The 21581-nt window shown below is 41.7% G+C and overlaps 1 protein-coding gene across 5 annotated transcripts in view; it reads right to left on the reverse strand.

Moving 5' to 3' along the window:
• The window catches only part of DCLK1 (doublecortin like kinase 1), a 239095-nt gene that overhangs the window by 84718 nt on the left and 132796 nt on the right, over positions 1-21581 (reverse strand). For all 5 annotated transcript variants that reach the window (XM_069969924.1, XM_069969923.1, XM_069969926.1 and 2 more), the window contains exon 5: positions 17453-17569. In XM_069969924.1, the coding sequence (XP_069826025.1) occupies positions 17453-17569 (117 nt within the window). The remainder of the gene's footprint in view (positions 1-17452; positions 17570-21581) is intronic.

Consider the following 21581-nt stretch of genomic DNA (forward strand, 5'->3'; position numbering starts at 1 on the left):
ACCTTAATTGATTATTTAATACTGGGGAAAAACAATTCACCTGTTATAAATATTGTTATTGGCTGCTTAGGATATATATATATATATATATATATATATATATATATATATATATATATAGATATGGCTGCACAATGTTCCTTATCACACAAAAGATATATACACGTAATGAGAATATTCATTATTATACCATTCACTAATATCCCTATGATAACATTGTCCTATCTGCCAAGCTGGAAGAACCAGACATAAAGCAGCAGCTTAGTATCTGATCAATGGATCACAGTCTGTACTTCTAGAAAATAAGTCATTGAACTTACCTTCTATGAGCTCTAACATGAGTAAGGGTTAAGTGATTAGTTGTAAAAAAAAAAAATTGATCAATGAAAGGAAAGCCAATGCTGCTTTGTAGTTAGAGAAGCTTTAGCACAGTGGAGGAGAGGAGCAGCAGCAGCAGCGAGTAGTGGTTTGGATACTGTGCTGCTCATACAGTGAGATGCAGGATTCAGAAGCAGATGCTTTTAATGCGTAAGCCTGACGTCTTCCAAGCAGCAGTGGGAGGTGCAGGTGCAGTCTTAGGGCTACATCAAAGGTATCAGTTTGAGCAGAACATTGCTGCTATAGGAATGGAAAGATAGCCCCCCTCCCCATCCTTGTCTCTAGCCTTCTCTAACCAGACCCCCCAAAGACTAGCTTAATAAGCTACGGTGTGAATCATAATGGGACTCTTCAACCAGGACAAAATATCAAATGACTCATCTGGAAATTAATAACAATAACTGTGCTCAGCCAATCGCGGCTGAGCAGCTGATGACGTGGCCGCGTCATCAGCCGCTCAGCCGCGATTGGCTGAGCACAGTTATGCTCAGCCAATCGCGGCTGAGCTTCGGATGACGCTGCAGAGGGCGGCCGGCACTCGGGAAGATCCGCCGGCCTCCCGAAGAAGACGTCACTGCTGAGGATCGGAGACCGTGGTCGGCACGTGACAGGTAATGTATAGCGCACCACACTTCCGGGTACACGGGTGGGGGGAAACACGGGGAAGGGGGCCATTCACAGACATAACATACATTACAAAGTTGTATAACTTTGTAATGTGTGTTATTCTGTGAATAATTTTTTATCGCCGGACAACCCCTTTAATGGTCCAGGTCTGATGCTCATGTGCTGAAATGTGTGTTCTGATACTTTTTACCACTTTGGGCTGCGGTGGTGATGGGACCAAATCAGTGAGTCTTGACTCCTTATCTACATCACGGAACCTTGGGGATCTGTGGTGGTACATGACTGTCTGTCCTTCCTTGGACCACTGCCTACTGGGAACACTCTACAAGGCCGGCTGTTTTGAAGATGCTCTAACCTTAATGTCTAGCCATCAGAAGTCGTCCCTCATATCATTATGCTTGAATATCTTCCCTGCTTTTAACAAGTCAACTTCATGGTGATGTTTTTTGGATGGTTTTCATCTCCTTTTGTTTGACACTCACTATTGCTCATTATATTTTTTCTTTCTAATCACCATTCATTTTACACGCACACAGCTGCATACACTCATTTATATTTCTTATGTTAATATTTTTTATCACTAGGTTGTATATGCATTGTGTTTGACCTATGAGGGTTAGTTGAGCTATATTGTAGGACCGTGGTTTTACCCTGGGGAGCCCTTATACCGTGTGGGTCCCACCATGTGTGTGTTTTTTCCTTTGGGAATTTTAATTGTTTTTAATGTGTAGGGATTTTTTGTTCCTCTGCCAACCTTTGTGTCAGTGTATGTTAATTTTCTAGGTATTTCTAATAAATATTTTTGTATTATTTTCTTGTCTGGAGTGCTCCTTTGTATCGCATACCCCTGTTCCTCTTTTTTTGGTGTTGAACTTCAAGAACTGACTGTTCACTTTCCACCTCACATATCGCACCTCTTGTCAGGTGTCACAAGATTATACTTTTCTCTAGTGTCAGTAGTGTTACTGTTCTCTATCTATCTATCTATCTATCTATCTATCTATCTATCTATCTATCTATCTATCCATCCCCTTTTCTCTCCCTCTCTTTGTTCTCTCTTTCTCTCTCTCTTCTTTACTCTCTCTTACTCTGTCATCTGTCTCTCCTTCTCTCCTTTTAATCTCCCTCCCTCTCTCTCTTATTTCACTCTCTCCTTCTCTCACTCTCCTTCCCTAGTTCTTTCCGTTCTTGTTCTCTATCCTTCCTTCTTTCTCTCTTTTACTCTGTCCCTGTTTTCTCTTTCTCCTTCTCTCCTTGTTCTCGCTTTCTCCTTTAACTTGTTCCTCTCACACTCCTTTCTTTTTTCTCTCTTTCCCTCTCTCTTGCTTACTCTGTCCTTTCTCTCCTTCTCTACTTGTTCTCTCTCTTTTGACTCTTTCCTTCTCTCCTTGTTCTCTGTCCTTGTTCTCTCTGTCTGTCTCTGCTTTCACTATCAACCTCTTTCTCTATCTCCTTTCACTCTCTCCTTCTCAGTCAGGACCCTATTCCACGGGACGATTATCGTTCGCATAATTGTTACAGATAAAGATTCAAATGAGCGCTTTTGCGAAAGACCTGAAATCATTCACCCATTTACACGGAACGATAATCGTTACTTATGATCGTTCTTGCGGTTGTCTTGTTGTCGCTTTTGCGTTCGTCACTACTGCGAACGTCATCTTATTCAATGCAAACGATTTGCGAACGAGCAACGATAAAAATAGGTCCAGGTCTTATGAAACGATCAATGATTTTTCGTTCGGTCGTTAATCGTTAACTGCTATTCAAACAAATTATTATCGTTTAGAGTCGAACGATTTAACGATAATCTGAACGATAATTGTCCCGTGGAATAGGGCCCTCACTCTCCTTCTCTCCCTCTCTTTCTCTGTCCTGGTCCTCTATCTCTCTCTCCTTTCACTATCTACTTCTCTCTTTCATTTTGCTCTCTCCTTCTCTCCTTGTTCTCTGTCCCTCTGTTTCTTACTCTCTTCTCTCTCTCTCTCTCTCTCTCTCTCTCCTTCTCTCCTTGTTCTCTCTCCCTCTGTTTCTTACTCTCTTCTCTCCCTCTCTCTCTCTTTCTCTGTCCTGGTCCTCTATCTCTCTCTCCTTTCACTATCTACTTCTCTCTTTCATTTTGCTCTCTCCTTCTCTCCTTGTTCTCTGTCCCTCTGTTTCTTACTCTCTTCTCTCTCTCTCTCTCTCTCTCTCTCTCTCTCTCCTTCTCTCCTTGTTCTCTCTCCCTCTGTTTCTTACTCTCTTCTCTCTCTCTCTCTCTCTCCTTCTCTCCTTGTTCTCTCTCCCTCTGTTTCTTACTCTCTTCTCTCTCTCTCTCTCTCTCTCCTCTCCTTGTTCTCTCCTCTTTGCTCTCTCTCTTTCTCTCTTTTCAGCTTATCAGTTATGAACACGTGTATACTTAAGCCCTCCTCAGTTTTCTCAGAATGAAAACACATTGAGGTTCATTGGCAGAAATTAACATAGAGAAGCAAGTATTCAGATTCGCAGTTGTGTAGTAAAGATTAATAGTATGAAAGCATGAAAAATAAATATATGAAAATGTATATTAGGTTGCTATAGACAAATCCATTACTTCTTCCATGTAAAAGCCATTGCACCAAGCACTGCCCTACATTTACATAAGAGGTAATATATAGTTCATTATACACATTAGAGCCATCAGCTGCTTATAGAACTACCAAAAGGAACTACCACGTAGGCACATTTACAGTATATTTTACTGAATATGTGAAGAGATGACTGGAGGGCTATAAGCCTGCGGCTCCCCTCCCCCACTGTCCTGGAACAACACTTCACTTTATGTGCTCAGTCAATCCATATTCCGGAACATAGTCTGCATGTGTTTGTCTATGTAATACACATCAATGGAAATGCCAGTGCCACATATGTAAATAATGCTGTATAATAATCCCATTCTGATGTCAGAAGCTGACGATTATACATAGATGAGAGGCGTTACGTATGTGTAGCTCATCTCTTCCTGTCTCTGATCACAGTTGCTTTTCATGTGTCCCTGACTGGCATGTACAGCATCTTTCAAAAAACAAAAAAGAGTTTCATCAGCAGCTGCAGTATAAACCGTACTGCAGGATAATATCATTTCATAGGATCATATAAAACAATATAAAAAAGGGATCTTCTTGTTATTCTTCAAAAAGAGGATCTGTGGCTGCCGAGGTGTGTATTATAAAGACTACCCCTTCTATTTGCATTCACATTGGGTCCTAAGCTGAGCTGCTTTCCTATGGACATGCAGTAAGAGCCTGGTCAGCCAATGGGTGGCTGTAGAACTGACTGCCCTCCGATAATGATTGGCTCAGCAGGTGCTCTTCCTTTGTTGACCAACATCAAAGCATTATGGGGGAGATTTATCAAACATGGTGTAAAGTGAAACTGGCTCAGTTGCCCCTAGCAACCAATCAGATTCCACCTTTCATTCCTCACAGACTCTTTGGAAAATAAAAAAAGTGGAATCTGATTGGTTGCTAGGGGCAACTGAGCCAGTTTCACTTTACACCATGTTTGATAAATCTCCCCCTATCCTGTTTTCTCCTAAATTAATCCCTACCCTGAAAATAAGCAATAGCTTGATTTTGCAGGATTTTTAGAGTAGGCTCAAAATATAGGCCCTACTGCAAAAGTAAGCCCTGGTCAGTGCCTCCAGTTGGGTTATGTCATGTGATGTCACATAGAATAGGCATACTGTAGCTCCCAACCGTCCTGGACAAGTGCCCCGCTACCTCCTGCTATGGCAGGGCAAAATCCGCTCACTTGCCTTCAAGTCCCACTCCAAAGTCCTACCTTCTTCCTCCTAAAGGGCCTATTACACAGAACGATTATTGCCCATCATGCCCGATAATCGTCCCGTGTAATAGAAGGCAACGCTCAGCCGTCATGAACGATGTCGGCTGATCGTTGCTGTCATTTGTCTTTCAACATGTTGAAAGACAAACAACTGTGATAGCAGCGATCTGCTGCCGTCACTCTGTTGCTCTAGCGATCACCGGGCAGCCCCCCTGCATCTCCCCACGGCCTTAAGTCTACAGATTAAGGTCGAAAATATGAATAGATTAATTAATCTCTAACTGGTATAGTGTATAGGTAATGGTACATTTTTTACCTTTAAGAAAAAGCTACTCTATGGAGTACATAAAAAAATAAAAAATAATAATAAGACCTAGCCTAAAAATAAGACCTGGTCTTATTTTTTGAAAAAATAGTTTTTGCCTTATAACTAGTGCCCTATGTTAAGATGGATGAACCAGTGGTTGGTTTTCTATCTTGTATTGAGAAGCCATTTGACTTATAACGGTCCCCCGGGCTATATTAGATTGCAGAAACAGGCGTCATGCTGTTGTAATGGCTGGGGTTGTTATAACAACATGTCACATTATGAAATCTAGCTTTGTTTAGTATATTGTTACGTCTCTGTATTTTATTACTGCATTGTCATGGCAGTATGATAGTGCGCACACCATGAAGACAGGGGGGAGAGCTTCAAACTGCTTATTCATGATAAAATTTTTAAAGGACAGTGAACAGTGTCTCCTAGAAACGCTCATTCCGCAGATAATCAGCCCATGTAAAATAGATCAGCTGATGAGCGGGATAACGTCCGCTTATTGGCTGATCGCATCTTTTGTATCTTTTACACAAATTTGTATAAAAGGATGTGCAGGTTTATTGTACTTGGACGATAATCTTTTGGTGTAATAGTGCATGTTAAAAGACCACGATCAGCCGACCATATTGATTTTATGAGAAATTAAAATCTTTATAGTGTCCACAGGATCTGGGCGTTCAATCCCCCCACCCACTGAGTTAACATGTCTCTAACATGCAGAAAGGTTTATGAAATGGTAGAAAAATGTTTAACTAAAGGAAAGATGATAGTTGACACATCTGAAAGTTATGATACCATGAGTTATTGATCTATTTGTTTTGGCTTAAAAAGGGTTTGCACAGCCAAATTACTGCCCCTTTAAGAGAAGTTGAAAATACAAGGGTTTAATTAAAACTTTTGTCTCTTGGACTCACACTGTTTCTGCGCTCTCTCTAGCCTTCTATTAAATACTGTTATTTTAACAGACAATCGATTGTAAAATTAAGTAAATTTTCTTAATAATGTACATATCTGCAGAGGAAAAAGCGAGAACATAACAAATAATGTGCCGCTAACATCACTGTAGTGACCAATCACTCAGCGGTTTTCTATAAGTCTAATTATGGTGAAATAATGAGCGCCATTATCTGTTTTGTTGCCTTGGGAGACAGATCATTACCGCTACGTCTATCATGTAAGAAATTAGCATCATTAAAAGCACATTTCATAATTATGATGAAAAACCAAACTCCTATTGAAATACAGAATAAAGTCAAAGCTTTACCCGAACGCAGTAAATCTAAAATTATTCCCAGAAAAGCAGACTTCTTCTCCAGCAACAGACCTTCAATCTCAATAGTGGCATAGTATGATCATGTTGTATGTATATAAGGATTATATATACAGAATCAAATCCTTAAAGGGGTTATCCAGCGCTGCAAAAGCATGGCCACTTTCTTCCAGAGACAGCACTGCTCTTGTCTTCAGTTCAGGTGTGGTTTGTAATTAAGCTCCATGCACTTCAATGGCCATGTTTTTGCAGCATTGAATAACCCCTTTTAAGTGACTCTGTACCCACAATCTGACCCCCCCAAAACCACTTGTACAATCAGATAGCTACTTTTAATCCAAGATCTGTCCTGAGGTCTGTTTGGCAGGTGATGCAGTTATTGTCCTAAATAAAAACTTTTAAACTTGCAGCCCTGTGCCCAATGGCCGTGGCCTAGATTGTGTATGCATTAGGCTGGCACAACCTCTCTGTCCCTCCTCCCCACCCTCTTCATCATTAGGAATGCTCCAGGCATTCCATATTCCCCACCTATGTCAGCCCAGCACATGGGTTGGATTGTTAAGCCACCTGTGCAATGTTCAGACAGGAAAAAATGTTCCAGTGGCATTCCTAATGATGAAGAGGATGGGAAGGAGGGACGGAGGGGTGGTGCAAAGTTAGGGCACAGATATTCTAAGCCACACCCATTGGGCACGGGGCTGCAAGTTTAAAAGTTGTTTTTTATGACAATAACTGCATCACCTGCGGAACGGACTCCAAAACAGGTCCTGGATTAAAACTGGACACAGTATTTCAGGTATGGTCTCACATCTGGAATACTGTGTCCAGTTCCAAGGTACTGGATGTCGGTCAAATATTGATGGTTTATCCTATGGATAATCCATACGTGATGTAGCAGCACATAAAAAATGCACAATATGATGTTTCATCATAAGGCTATGTTCACACAACGTATATACAATGGCCATTATCTGGCACTCAAAACAACGGCCGTTGTTTTAAATGCAAATTGCATTGAAGTCTTTGCACAACGGCCAGAAATAATTGACATGATCATTATTTTGACGGACGTTGTTCAATGCATTGTGTGAAGAATGGTCGTTGTTTGTTTTGACTTCAATGCAAATCATTGCATTATGAAAAGAACGGTCGTTGTGTAAGTGGAAAACAATTCCAACATGGAGAATTCTAAGAGAAACCTAGGAATATAACCATGTGTCTTAACCAGGCCCAACATATATCACAATTTAGGAAAGTATCCATCTCTTTACTGTAAAACTTCCACATGGAATAGAATTTTTTTGGATAGGAAGTCTGCAGTGAGTCAGGGTAAGCAGAGGACGCTTATCCGCCAATAAGTCACTTGTCCAAAGTGAACAAACAAAGTTCTGAAAGGTTTTGTTTTCGGACACCTGACACTTTCATATTGATATAAGACAAGAATGGATTTATCATGAGGTCTCTAGCGTGACTGATGAAATTGCTAGGAAGAAACTGAAATTGTGGAAATAATAACTGAGTAATACCTCTGTCATAGGAGGTACAACGCGCTCAATGTTAAACAGAAAGGTCAGCCTTTTCGGTTCGGAGCACACAATCACATCCTGACCGCAACACAAAAATGTCAGGCCATATGAATTGTGTGTCAGGTAGCAAGCCAAATGTCTCTAAAGTCCAGCAGCTGGGGCTTATAAAGAATATTTATCCAGCACATAAACTTCTAGAAACTTCTAGTATACAACGTCTTCTGAAACGTTATAATATAGTATGTGGTCTATGCAAGAATCTACAGGTTCCAGAACCCCAATACGACCAGTGATCAATTCTCTTTAAAGAGTTTTCATCAGTTTTACAACTACAGATGTCAGACTAACTGGCCTATAGTCACTGGGATCTTCTCTACCACCCTTCTTGTGGATGGGTATAACAATGGCTGTTCTTCAATCATCAGGAACATCTCCTATTAGGAGGCATTGGTTATACAGATCTGTCAGGGGAGCAGCGATCATAGATCTGATAGTTCTTTAAGAAGAACAGGTTTAACATGGTGGACTTGAATTTAAAATAATATTACTAATGGTAAGCATTTTGTATGTAACAGCCAGGGGTAATAAACTCAGGATGTTGGAGTCCCAATCCACACAGTGTCCCCCCTAGGAAGAGTCTAGCAAAGGAGTTAGTTTGATGACTGGCTTGGGGCACAGGAATGCTATTACCAGATAATTCAGACCATTTTGTCTTCTTAGAATCTTATGCCTTACAAGCAGAGGTTATCTTCAGGCGTCATATACTGATGTAGACTCTGTACAATGTAATTGACACTCGGAGTCGTGTTATATATATTGACTCTTTGAGGTAATTATCTGACACCCCCCCCCCTCCCTTCCACTCGATCTCTACAGGTATCAGGCTGCTACAGCTGCTTTATTAAAACAAAAAAACAGCATTAGATTTGTATCTCAAGAACTGTAGAAATATACATATGGTGTTAAGACGGCGAGTGTCTGTATTAAGTTATTTTCTTGTTGTTGGAGGGTTGCATACACACATACACATAGATGGTATATGTTAATCATCCCATATGCTTTCCTCCCACATATACCAGAGCAGCTGTAGCGCAGGGATCAACCGTACATATGGATACAGTCCTGATATGAACTGTGTAGAAGTGTCAGCACTATATGTTCTTGTACTGTACCTCGGATGTTACTCATACCAGGACACTCACACAGGGAACAGTAGATTTCTTCTTATTCTTTTCTAATCAACACTCTATAGAAGATGTTCGCACCCTGACCCCAATTCTGCGGTAGAAGTCAACAGTTAAAAGAAGACTATTATTATGCCTGTGTGCAGTTCTCACCATTACATTCTGCTAGTTGTACCTACTGTATTTCACTTTGGATCCCAAAGTATATGTTTATATATCTCTATAGGGTTCTTAGGAACAACTCAATTAGGAAAATGATTAGGTATATGGTAGGCTAGCACCAATGCCAATAAAGTGCAGGAAATAGTGGCCGGATGACCTTCAGCTTGGGGATGCTCTCAAGAACAGTAATGGACAATGCTAAAAGTAGATAGTGAAGTAGAGGCACTCACTCATTAAGGCTGTGTAGAGTAGTCCTTTATTGCATGACTTCAAGTTAGCAGGGAGGGAAGGTTCACTAAACGCATCCTTACAACCACCTTTTCGCTTGGCAAGGCACTTCTTTCAGAGGAAGAATCTTCCCTCCCGCTAACTTGAAGTTATGCAATAAAGGACTATTCTATGCAATATCAAAGGGTGAGTGTCTCTACTTTACTATCTACTATTCGCATTGTCAATTAGGAAAATACTGTAAAAAGGACACCTGAAACGGCACCAATACTCCTGACATGTATAAAGATAGTGATCACGGATAGGAATATACAGCCAATCCATCAACTATGGTGGAGGCTTATACCTAAATATCCAAACTTTTACACCCCACACTTGTTAGGATAAGGACACATATCTCCAATGACCAGGCTTGGACTATGCCTACAACCAATGACCATCTTCATTGCTCCAATTAGGACCTGTATTTGCTGGCATCAGTATTGCCTCTCTTTATGCCTTGTGCTTGTGTTTTTTTTTTTTTTAATGGAACCACGACATACTCAGTTATGGCATAACTACCATATCTTGAATATGCAATTTTCAGAAGCTGAGAAGTGTGGGGTAGTTCAACATGATCCTCATACCAACAGTGCAACTAGAGTTCAGGCTTTAAAGTGCAAAAATGTGGCATAAAAAGACTGTTTTGATGTTTAAATACCCAAGCGTCAATGCATAAGAAAATTACTTTTTGCAACTAACACTGGGTAAGACTTAACTGATTTATGTAAAGCAAATATTACTGTGATTCATAAGCTTTCAGCTTTCATAAGCTTGTAATTGATATTTGTTTCCATATAAATGCACGGAGCTATTGATGATAAAGGATAATGCATTCATCTATAAAATCCTCTTTACTGTTTTTCCATATAGTTAAATCTTCATATCTGTCAGCCCAAGCACACAGTTCGAACTTGGGATTGAAAATGATGACTATCTGCTACCATGTTTCCCTGAAAATAAAACATTCTCCTAAAATAAGACACCCCAACTAATCTAGCCTAAAGTAGGCATTCCCCCCCCCCCCCCCCCCCCCCCGAAAATATGGCACCCCCTACTGTAAAAACTAGGGCACTCCCCAAAAGTAAGGTGCCCCCAAAAGTAAGGCCACCTGTTGCCACCCTCCACCGCCATCCAGGACTCACCTAATCCTCTTGTAGACCTCCGAAGCTGGCGCCACAGGCAGCCTGGTCCATGGCCCCCATGTCCTCCCCACGTCCCGCCACACTGCATGCCTGACCCATGTCCCGCCCCTGATGCGCTCTTGGTCTCGGGGTGAGTGTTCTGGGGAGGTCCAGGGAGGATGTCTTATTTCTCTCCCCCCGGTCGGGGGGAGAGAAATAAGACATCCCTAAAAAAAGACATAGGGGAAGATCTATCAAACTGGTGTAAAGTAGAATTGTCTTAGTTGCCCCTAGCAACCAATCAGATTCCACCTTTCATTTTTCAAAGAATCTGTGAGGAATGAAAAGTGGAATCTGATTGGTTGGTAGGGGCAACTTAGACAATTATACTTTACCCCAGTTTGATAACTCTCCCCCATAGTGCCTTTATTTAAGGAAAAAAAAAAAAATAAGACACAGTCTTATTTTCAGGGAAACGCGGTAGATCGGTGCTTGCTTACTGAGCCCATATACGGCCCGATAATTGTGCAGCAAGGGCTATATACAGTATATCGTTAGCGATGTCCATGCAGCTCTTGTAGAATAATAAAGTATACATACCTCTCAATGCTCCCTGATGTCCTTCCTGCTTCAGCTTGCTCCTGGCAGTGTTTGAATTGACAGTGCTGGTAGTGGGTCAAAGCTAGCAGGAAGGACATCGGGGAGTGTGGAGAGGTGAGTATACTTTAATATTTTCTCTACAGATTCATCAGCTGTCAGCCACGCACCGATATTATACACAGTGATGTGCGCTCAGTGGCCGATGATTTTAGGTCAGGACCAAAAGACGCGATCAGCCCATGATTGTTGTTATTGGCTGATCATTGTATTTATTACACGGAGTGATGATCTGCCGAATCGACCTGATTTGGCAGATTATCAATCCGTGTAGTAGGGCCCTTAAGATGGCATCATAAACCGTACAAAGAAGCAGGATTAAAGGAGAGGCAACTTCCACAAGGCCTCTCCATCTAGGAGTTCTACATCCAACTTGATCATAAGAAGCCATTCAGATGCAGCAGAGTGAGCTAGTTAATGGGGGTGACCATTGTTGTGGGTCCATGACTGGTCCAGCTGTAAGAAGATGGCAAGGAGTTTGGAGTGACTGCTGCTACAGAAAAGCTGGCTACAGATTCAGGCTATGTTCACACAATGGCCGTTATTATATGAATAACGGGTGCTGATATAAAATAACGGCCATTTTTTGCCATAGCCATAAGAGATGAGCGAACCTCGAGTCCATCCGAACCTGATCTTTCGGCATTTGATTAGCTGGGGCTGCTGAACTTGGATAAAGCTCTAAAGTTGTCTCGAAAACATGGATACAGCCAATGACTATATCCATGTTTTCCACATAGCCTTAGGGCTTTATCCAACTTTAGCAGCCACCGCTAATCAAATGCTGAACGATCAGGTTCAGATCGATTTGAGCATGCTCCAGGTTCGCTCATCTCTAATAGCCATCCAATAAAAACGACCATCATTTTGACAGTGTGTTTGATCCACCATTAGAAAACTACAGCTAATTTTTTTGCCATACCAGGACCACCCCTGTCCTTAGGTTGTGTGTGGTATTACAATTCATCTCCATTCATTTAGTTGGAACTGAGCTGCAATACCACACCCAAACTGAAGACAAGAGTTGTGCTGTTTCTGGAAGAAGGCAGCCATGTTTTTCTAAGCCTGGACAACCCCTTTAAGCTGTAGTATAAAACATTACCCTATAGGATAGGCATCAGCATGGTAATATTATTTAGGCTCTGTAGCATAGTATTATGGTCTATGATGTTTTACCCAGGGGCTCTCATATACTCTATTTCCAACATGACGTATTGTATTAAAATGAACATTATTACCGAGTTTCCACACAAATGTAAAAACCTGAATAAATTGCAATGACTATTCAGCGGGAACTATCGAATGAAGATAAAACCCGTCTTAAGTATAAAGTCGCCGAAATTATTGTTTTTTACGTTTTAGAAATTATTTGTGCTCAGCTGAAATGAAATCTCTCATTTAGCACATCAGTGGTCTACAGCCGAGCATTAAAAGCCATTTCTCTATTTAACTCTCTTCAATTTATTCCCGTTTTAATCCTTGGGGCATGTGCTGGTCTGGAATATTCCGAAGACAAATGAGCTTTGTCAAGTTGTGGCCGACATTATTGACAGTGAGTCTCACACCGGGTATTTGCTTCCATGAGAAAGGCAATGTGACAGGCAAGGTAGACATGTGAAGAGGTGCTGTCAGTATCTTCTCCATTATTAAATAACCAGGAGCGAAAAGATTCTCTAGGCATTAGCTGTCTGAGGACCAGGCAATATGTTAGGTTGGCCTCCACCTCCCTAAAGGATTACAGGAAAGCTTTTCTTTGTAAATTAAGAGTCCCGGGAGGAGTGGAGACCTAGTTCTTCTTGACATATACAAATGTTAAAGCGACTCTGTACCCACAATCTGACCCCCCCCAAACCACTTGTACCTTCGGATAGCTGCTTTTAATCCAAGATCTGTCCTGGGGTCCGTTCGGCAGGTTGTGCAATGTTCAGACAAGTTAGGAATAGGAAAAGTTCTGCCAGGGAGCATTCCTAACGGTGAAGAGGGTGGGAAGGAGGGATGAAGAGGCGGTGCAATGTTAGGGCACAGACACTCTAGGCCATGGAAATTTGACACAGGGCTGCAAGTTTAAAAGTTGTTTTTTAGGACAATAACTGCATCATCTGTCGAACGGACCCCAGGACAGATCTTAGTTGGATTAAAAGCAGCTATCCGAAGGTACAAGCGGTTTGGGGGGGTCAGATCGTGGGTACAGAGTCACTTTAAGCCTTTTACATGTCAATTTGTAATATAGCATCACAACATATATATCATAGATGGGGAGAAATGTTGCTCATTGCTTCTATATAGAGAAACAATAAGGCTCTGTTCACATGTTCAGTGTGACTCCCAACAAAAAGCGGGCTGTCCAATGACATAAAGTCTAGTCATTGCCCAAACCTACTATTGTACTTCCATTCTAAATACTGCACTGAGCACGACCCTGTTTTGTGGTCCCAGAACCTCCAATTTTGGGTTCATTCTGACGAGCGCAGAGAGGCCCTTCTACTTGCTGCATCTGAGTTTGGGTTTCCGTGCACCTGTGTCCGTGGGTGAGTTGGCACATGTTATATACCATATACCTTCATATATGCCAACGGGTTGACTTTATTATATAATGGTAGCCAGTAGCGGATTATAATATGTCCTTTTTTGGCGGAAGCCCGGGGCCCTGAGCTCCTGCAGGGCCCATGGCCACCCAAACGGAAATACTTTCAGTGGTGTATTGTGCCAAGTGGTGTATATTCTGCCAAGATGAGTCCATCTCCAAAGTAGCTAGCAAGGAGTGAGGAGCAAGGGAACCAGGTAGGTTGGCTCCAGCATCATCTAAAAAAAGTTACCAATCCAGAATACCCCTTTAAATACTGTTTTTAGCTATGCCTTAATTTTTGCAACCCGCTACAGTGAAAGAGGGTGTTTGCACCAGCAGGAATATCCTGTGGTTGCAATGTCCAAGCAGTAACCCCGGCTACTCAAACAAAATACATCAAAGTACCAACAAAGCTATGTACTGCTGCCTATTACAAACACAACGTGATCACTGTGTGAATACACCCCTAAGATGCATGAACTACACTGAAGCACAAAGCAACAAATACATAAATACATAAAACTGGGTATGTGCCAGAAGACACAATTAGTACAATGTCCCAACCCGGGGATGACATCAATCATTGTAAGCTGAGGGACTACTATAGCCTGGAACTCATACAATACCATATAATTGCATAGTAGGAGTATTATTACTTTCATGAGAGCATCCGGATTGCTGAAGCTGACGTCACTGTGTAGGCAGCACAAAACTCCATTTATTTCGAGGCGACCTTGCCGTTCCCAAAGTTCCTCCTAGATATACAATTCAGTTGTGTCTTATATAATTTCATTAATACCTCCGAGCGAAGGAGTAAATGGTTAAATGACCCGTCTCCTGAAGGTGTTACATGAGATTTCATGCAAGTAATGGGGCAGTGCCAGACTTCATTCGTTTTATATCCAGTTGACTTTGCTGACTTTACCGCTTAGTATTCAATTACATAAACTCCCACACACACCATCCATTATGCCTACGTAGTAAATAATGGAGCGCTCAGTGCTGTGAGGAGCTCTAGACTGAAGAGTACACGTGGGTGTCTTTTATGACTATGCTGATGTAAAAGGACTGGAGATTCTCAGTATGACTAGAACCACTCAGTTACTTACATATTAATACAAATCAGGACAAAATGTCATCACTACAAGATTCATGGTTGCAAAACAAAGATAGCCTGATCTGGTATTGGAGCTATAAGTCTTCTTGTGGTGGATATTTTTACGTACCATTGGATGCTCTGGTATTTATGTGGATATATAATGGCTATCCTTTCTTCATTCCTTCTCCTTATAGGAGAACATTATTTACTGGTCCATGGCTACAGTGGTCATGTGCAGTAGTACTGTATATCGCCTGATTACTGCCGAGGCTACTGATTGGCTGCAGCAGTCACATGGTGGTATAGCACTCTATTGCTATACCCCATAAACCAAGACCAACAAGGGACCTGTGGGACATTGACCCTGAATTGAAGATGCGAATACAGTTTCTATGCTGCTCCTTTTTTCCTCCAGTCACCTGGACAATCCATTGAAGTTCTTTTAGTTCTTTTGTGTAGGGACATAACATTTTGTACTTTAAATACTCAACTGTTGAGCTGGTCACTGTTGTTTTAACAGATTTGGGGATTTGATAAATCTCCCCCAATGATTTTAGATGTGGACCTAAAGCAACAATCAGCCAATGATTTCTATAATGATTCTAGAAAGCCCACACATACTGTATAAGTCATACTGAAAAATTGGGGTGAATCTATCAATGACGAAGGTTGTTGTTATTGTCTAGGTCATGGCCATCATTCAGGTTGTCAGCTGAGTCATTCATCTATTCAATGTGGCACTGCTAACTAGACAATCATTCAATGAAAAAACTAACAAAGCAGCACAAAACATAAGCATAGTCACACAGGTAGTACTACTTCATGTAAGGCTTATATAATAGAGATGTAACTGCAGCTTTACTGACTAATGTGCCCCTGTAGTTACTGGGGCAGGAAGTAGGTGGAACAAAAGAGAAATAGTTCTGACCGGCAGATAACAGATATAATACAAAATGTTAACATGCTAACATGAACAAAACCACATGCCACCAAGGACAACATCGAGGAGTTTCTATGTTCTCCCTGTGTTTGTGTGAGTTTCCTCCGAGTACTAAGGCTTCCTCCCACACTTCAATACATACAGATACAAAGGGAAGGGGCCAATAGTGGACAAACTCGAGAAAACTATACATTCCATTCCAAAAATAAATGTAAGAAATAGAATTTCCAGAACAGTTTAAGGGGTAGTCGAATGAAATGTATCCCCCACCCCCAAAATCAACTAGTGTCAGAAAGTTATACCGATTTTTACTTATATTTAAAAATCTCCAGTCTTTCAGTAGTTATCAGCTGCTGTATGTCCTGCAGAAAGTGGTGCATTCTTTCCAGTCTGACACAGTGCTCTCTGCTGCCACCTCTGTCTGTGACAGGAACTAGCCGGAGCAGGAGAGGTTTTTCTATGGGATTTGCCACTGCTCTGGACAGTTCCTGTCAAGGACAGAGGTGGCAGCAGAGAGCAGAGAGCATGTCAGACTAGGAAGAATACACCTCACTTCCTGCAAGTCATACAGCAGCTGATAAGTACTGGAAGGATTGAGATTCCTAAATAGAAGTAAATTACTAATCTATATAACTTTTTGACACCAGTTGATTTAAAAAAAAACTCTTTTTTTCCCTCTGGATTACAGCCTCAGGCCGGGTTCACACAGTGTAAGACAGCAGGTGCATTTGCTACTAATTACTAATCTATATAACTTTTTGACACCAGTTGATTTTACATTTCCCCCCCCAATGATTACAGCCTTAGGCCGGGTTCACACAGTGTAAGACAGCAGGTGCATTCGCGGAAACACCTGAATGTGGGCGCATTCGGGTGTGCCGACTTTCCAAATCACCATAGCCGGAGCCACACATTACATTGTTTGCACTGTCAGTTTTGTGCGTCCGCTATTCATTAAACAGTGGCTGCACAACACTGACATGTCACTTTTCTATGTGGCCGCATGGAATCGCAGCCGGAGTGTACACAGAGTGTGTACACTCCGGCTGGGATTCCATAGGACACAATGTTATTTTAATTTTCAATAAATAGGGGCTGGTGTTACAATGGCCATTATTTATTGAAAATTTATGTTGCGTGAACTTAAAGGGGTTGACACCACTAGAAGCAACATCAGAGACATCATGCAGCAATGATCAGAATACTGTATACATCCGTCCCCTCCTTTCTCAAGACGTATTCTTTCAAATCTAAGAAGTAAACACCAGGAGCACAAGGCTTGGACTGTCTTCTACTCCCAGCACAACTACTTTTTCTCTTACTTTTAGGGGTCAAGCATTGGCATGCAAGGAAGCTAACTCTGATGGGTAGCACCAGAGTGTGAAAATGTTTTTATTTTTTTCTCGGAGGAGAGCTACTTTTTATTCCAGTGGAGCATTGCATGGCCTTTAGGTTTCCAGGTTGGTGGTTTACCCAAGTAGACACACTTCCCCCTCAGTCCCAGAAATACTCAGGAACAAATAGATACCTACCCGAACTGGTTGAGGCAGGGGACTTGCTGCGCCGGGATGGTCCTGGACTCTTGGTTGCACTTCTACGTGGGATATTAGGAAGCTTGGTGTAAGAAGTAGATTTCACAACCCGACATTCTAAAAAAGAAAAGCATATCATGAAATATAACCGGTTCAAACCCAGGGGAGGGACTTTAGTCGGCATTTATCAGAGGTTTTGTCTGATTTATGCTGAGCTTGCAACTTTAGAAAAAGTATGTAGGGGCAATGAACCTGCTCACTTTAAAGGGAAACCCAGGATTTGCATAGTTAACTGGCTACATGTGCATATAGCATACAGTGCAATACATAAAATGGTACCAGTATGGAGCACCTCTGTTGGTGCTATAGTGGGAAAATCTCACTTTATTACCAGCCATAAAAGTAATAGAGATGTAACAAGGGGCACTGCCCACCTCTCCCTCCTTGATGAACAACAAGGGCTCTCCCCATCCAGTAAGCTTGTAAGCTTAATATATATATATATATGTTGTCATTGGCAGGGATAGTCCTGGCTGTCCATAAAGGAGACAGAGTGAGGAGAGGCGTTGTGTTGTCAATGACACTTTGGACTGGTAATAATAGAAGATTTTTCACTATAATGAAGGACGTCCATTATAGGAATACAGCATAGTAATATTGCATCTCATGTATATAAAACTGCATTCATAGCTTGTAAAACGCAAACAAGGTCAACACGTAAACTGGTTTTTCGAGCATTAGAAAGCCTTGGTTTATTCAAGGATGAACATAGTGTAGAATGCTTCTCATTGCTATTCATAATGGTTGGTAGCTGATTCATTGAAAGCTTGGACTATAAGTAGAAGACTTCAAGAACATGTAGACACTATTATATATTAGGCCAAATACGATGATAGGGACGGCAATACAAGCCATAGCCTATTGGCCACAAGACAATCCGCGTTCAATATACTCTGGAGGTGCTGAATGCTGTTTTAGAGGATGAATGCCTATAGTGAATTAATTCCAAGTTATTCTAATGTATACAGAGTATATACAGTGTGGGAGGAGATGAAATATGTTACAGTGAACAGTATTATAAAAGGAAACTGACAGCAAAAATATGCATACAGTGGTCCCTCAACATACCATATTAATTGGTTCCAGGGCGACCATTGTATGTTGAGACCAAAATTCTATGGAAAACTGGCCCAGGTAGAGAGCAGCACAGGACATGTAGTATCACACTATACTCAGAGAATCACTACTAGACAGCCAACCAGTGCAGGCACTCCACTAATACTGGGGTTTTACCAGTAAAATGGCATGTTTTATTGGTTGATCATCTAGTTTTTTACATGTTCCGCAGATCTGTCTGTAGCATTGTATGTTGAGTCTGGTCTCAAGTTACGATGGTCAAGAAAGGAACAATGTATGCTGAAAATATTGTAACTTGAGGCCATTGTAAGGGTCCTATTCCACGGGCCGAGCAGGGCCCGATCTGCTACATGGGCGCTTGTTTACTGGGCCTATTCCACAGCCCAATGATCGTTGAGCGAGGGCTGCAGGGACATCGTTACCGATGTCCTTACAGCCCTTGCACCATACATTACCTGGCAGGACTTCTCCGCTCCATCTTCCTCCCTGGGTCCCGCGGTGCAGCATCAACTCTGGTGCGGCCTGTCTGAGCTGTCAGATCGCTCAGCCAATCACTGGCCGCGGTGGTCAGGGCCTGTGATTGGCTGAGCGGTATGACAGCTCAGTCAGGCCGCTCCGGAGCTGCTGATGCTGCGCTGTGGGAGGAAGACGGAGGAGAAGTCCTGCCAGGTAATGTATGGTGCTTCTCAAATCGTCGGTCGCCCGCTGTGCACCGCTATTCCACCATAGCAATGCGCGGTGGGGGACCGATGATTTTAGGTCTGGCCCTAAATAAACGATCAGCCGATTATCGCTCCCGTGGAATAGGCCCCTAAGTTGAGGGATCACTGTATATCCGTGCAACCAGTTTCCAGTTACCTACTGAGCTGTGTGATCCGGCGTCTTTGGAAAAAATATCTTTATTTCAGGCTGGCAGTGTAACAGAGGCGGGTCTATGACATTGTCTGTGCCCACCAGCATTCCGGCCACGGCTGTGTCTTCAGGCACCCCACCTCGTCTGGGAATGATTGACACCCAGCTCACATTGAAATCCATCTGTCAATCACTTTGAGAGGAGAAGGCAGGAGCAGCCTGAAGGCAAAGTGGTGGCAGGAGGGCGGCCACAGGCAGTATTACATACCCGCCTCTATGACACTGTCCCCCAAAATAAAGAATGTTTTTTCCAAAGACGGCAGATCATAAAGACAAAGCAAAGCTTCCTATGACATGGTCGCTCAGTATGTAACTGGAATCTGGCAGCAGGGACATCTGCATAACGGTGCTGTCAGTCTCCCTTGTACGAAATGACATCTTATTCAGATAGTAACTACAGCTAAAACAGGCCGACTGAACTTATTCTTTAAATTTAAATCGGTTTGAGAAATGATAAAAAACAAGTCTCCTCTGTTTATAGTAACTGCCTCCCTTTTGTCGATGAACTTTGTCTCATGTTGCAGATTAAAGCCGTTCTTTTAGCAGTGGACAGGAGCAGAGTATTTTATTTATTTATTTTTTTACATTTTTATTAATTAAAACCCCTTTACACACAATGTCCAGGACATTGTGGTTGATGGACTGTCCTTAAAGCAGTTAAAGTATAATAGTTTTGTGTGTAGTATTCACAGCACACACTGACAGCAGCTCCCTGTATACCTTATAGAACTAAAATCACACTCCCCTCCTCCAGGCTGTGCTGCCCTGCTCTGTGGTGAGGCTGTTCATAAGATGCCCGACATGGAGGAGCATGTGACCCTACCCCGCCTCCAGTGTCCACCATAGGCATATAAAGACTCAGTGGTGGACACTGGGGGCGGGGCATGGTCACATGCTCCTCCATGTCGGCCATCTTATGAACAGACTGATCTACTGTCAGTATATACAGTGAGTACACTTACTAATACTGTATACTGAACTATTATGCTATAAAGTGGCCAACCCCTATAAGATCTGCATGTTGGACACTAATAGCACCTTACAGACTCCATTGACTTTAATGGGGTTGTTTCCTGTACAGTGCATTATTTTGTCCGGTCTTTGGATGGAATCTGTAATGAAGGCCCTCAACATAGTCTACAATGCAAATATGAACCTGGCCTAATAAGTTGTATATTTAGTCTGTGCTCTATGCTTTATAAACACTATAAACACAAGCCAAAATAGTGGATATCATAATAAGAATACAAATATAAGATACTATTTGTCTTGGCACATACTAAGCACTATGGGAAATCTGAAATGAAAAGACCTTTAAATTGCGAAATTATCTTGATTGCATTTTTATCTGATGATGGCTTCAATTCTTTTGTCAATATCTGTAATCAAGAAAATCATAGTCCAGAGACTGTGCCCACTGCAGACTGTGATATTACTCCCCGAAGAATGAATTACCATAAATTAATCAGAACATCTCAACTACAAAGTTATTTAATTATGAAGAATGTTAATCTAATTCTGTCCCCATGTTAAAGTGAGGAGATGTTACAGTGGTGTCCTCATTTCTCTGAAAACCTGCCAGGATATGTCTTTCCGAAGACTTTACTCAAATGATAAAAGAAACTCAGGTCAGGTCGAGATAAAGGGTGAGGGAACTATGTGGGGTCAAAGGGCACAGCCTTTAACCCTTTAAGGACATGGCCCATTTTCGTTTTTACGTTTTCGGTTTTTCCTCCTTGTGTTTAAAAGGTCATAGCACTTGCATTTTTCCACCTAGAAACCCACATGACCCCTTATTTTTTGCTTCACTAATTGTACTTTGCAATTACAGGCTGAATTTTTGCATAAAGTACACTGCGAAACCAGAAAAAAATTCAAAGTGTGGTGAAATTGAAAAAAAAAAAACGCATTTCTTTTATTTGGGGGAAATGTGTTTTTACGCCATTCACCCTGGGGTAAAACGGACTTGTTATGCATGTTCCTCAAGTCGTTACGATTAAAACGATATATAACATGTATAACTTTTATTGTATCTGATGGCCTGTAAAAAATTCAAACCGTTGTTAACCAATATACGTTC

Source organism: Dendropsophus ebraccatus, chromosome 5 (assembly GCF_027789765.1).
Source record: "Dendropsophus ebraccatus isolate aDenEbr1 chromosome 5, aDenEbr1.pat, whole genome shotgun sequence".
In the NCBI taxonomy this organism is placed as follows: domain Eukaryota; kingdom Metazoa; phylum Chordata; class Amphibia; order Anura; family Hylidae; genus Dendropsophus; species Dendropsophus ebraccatus.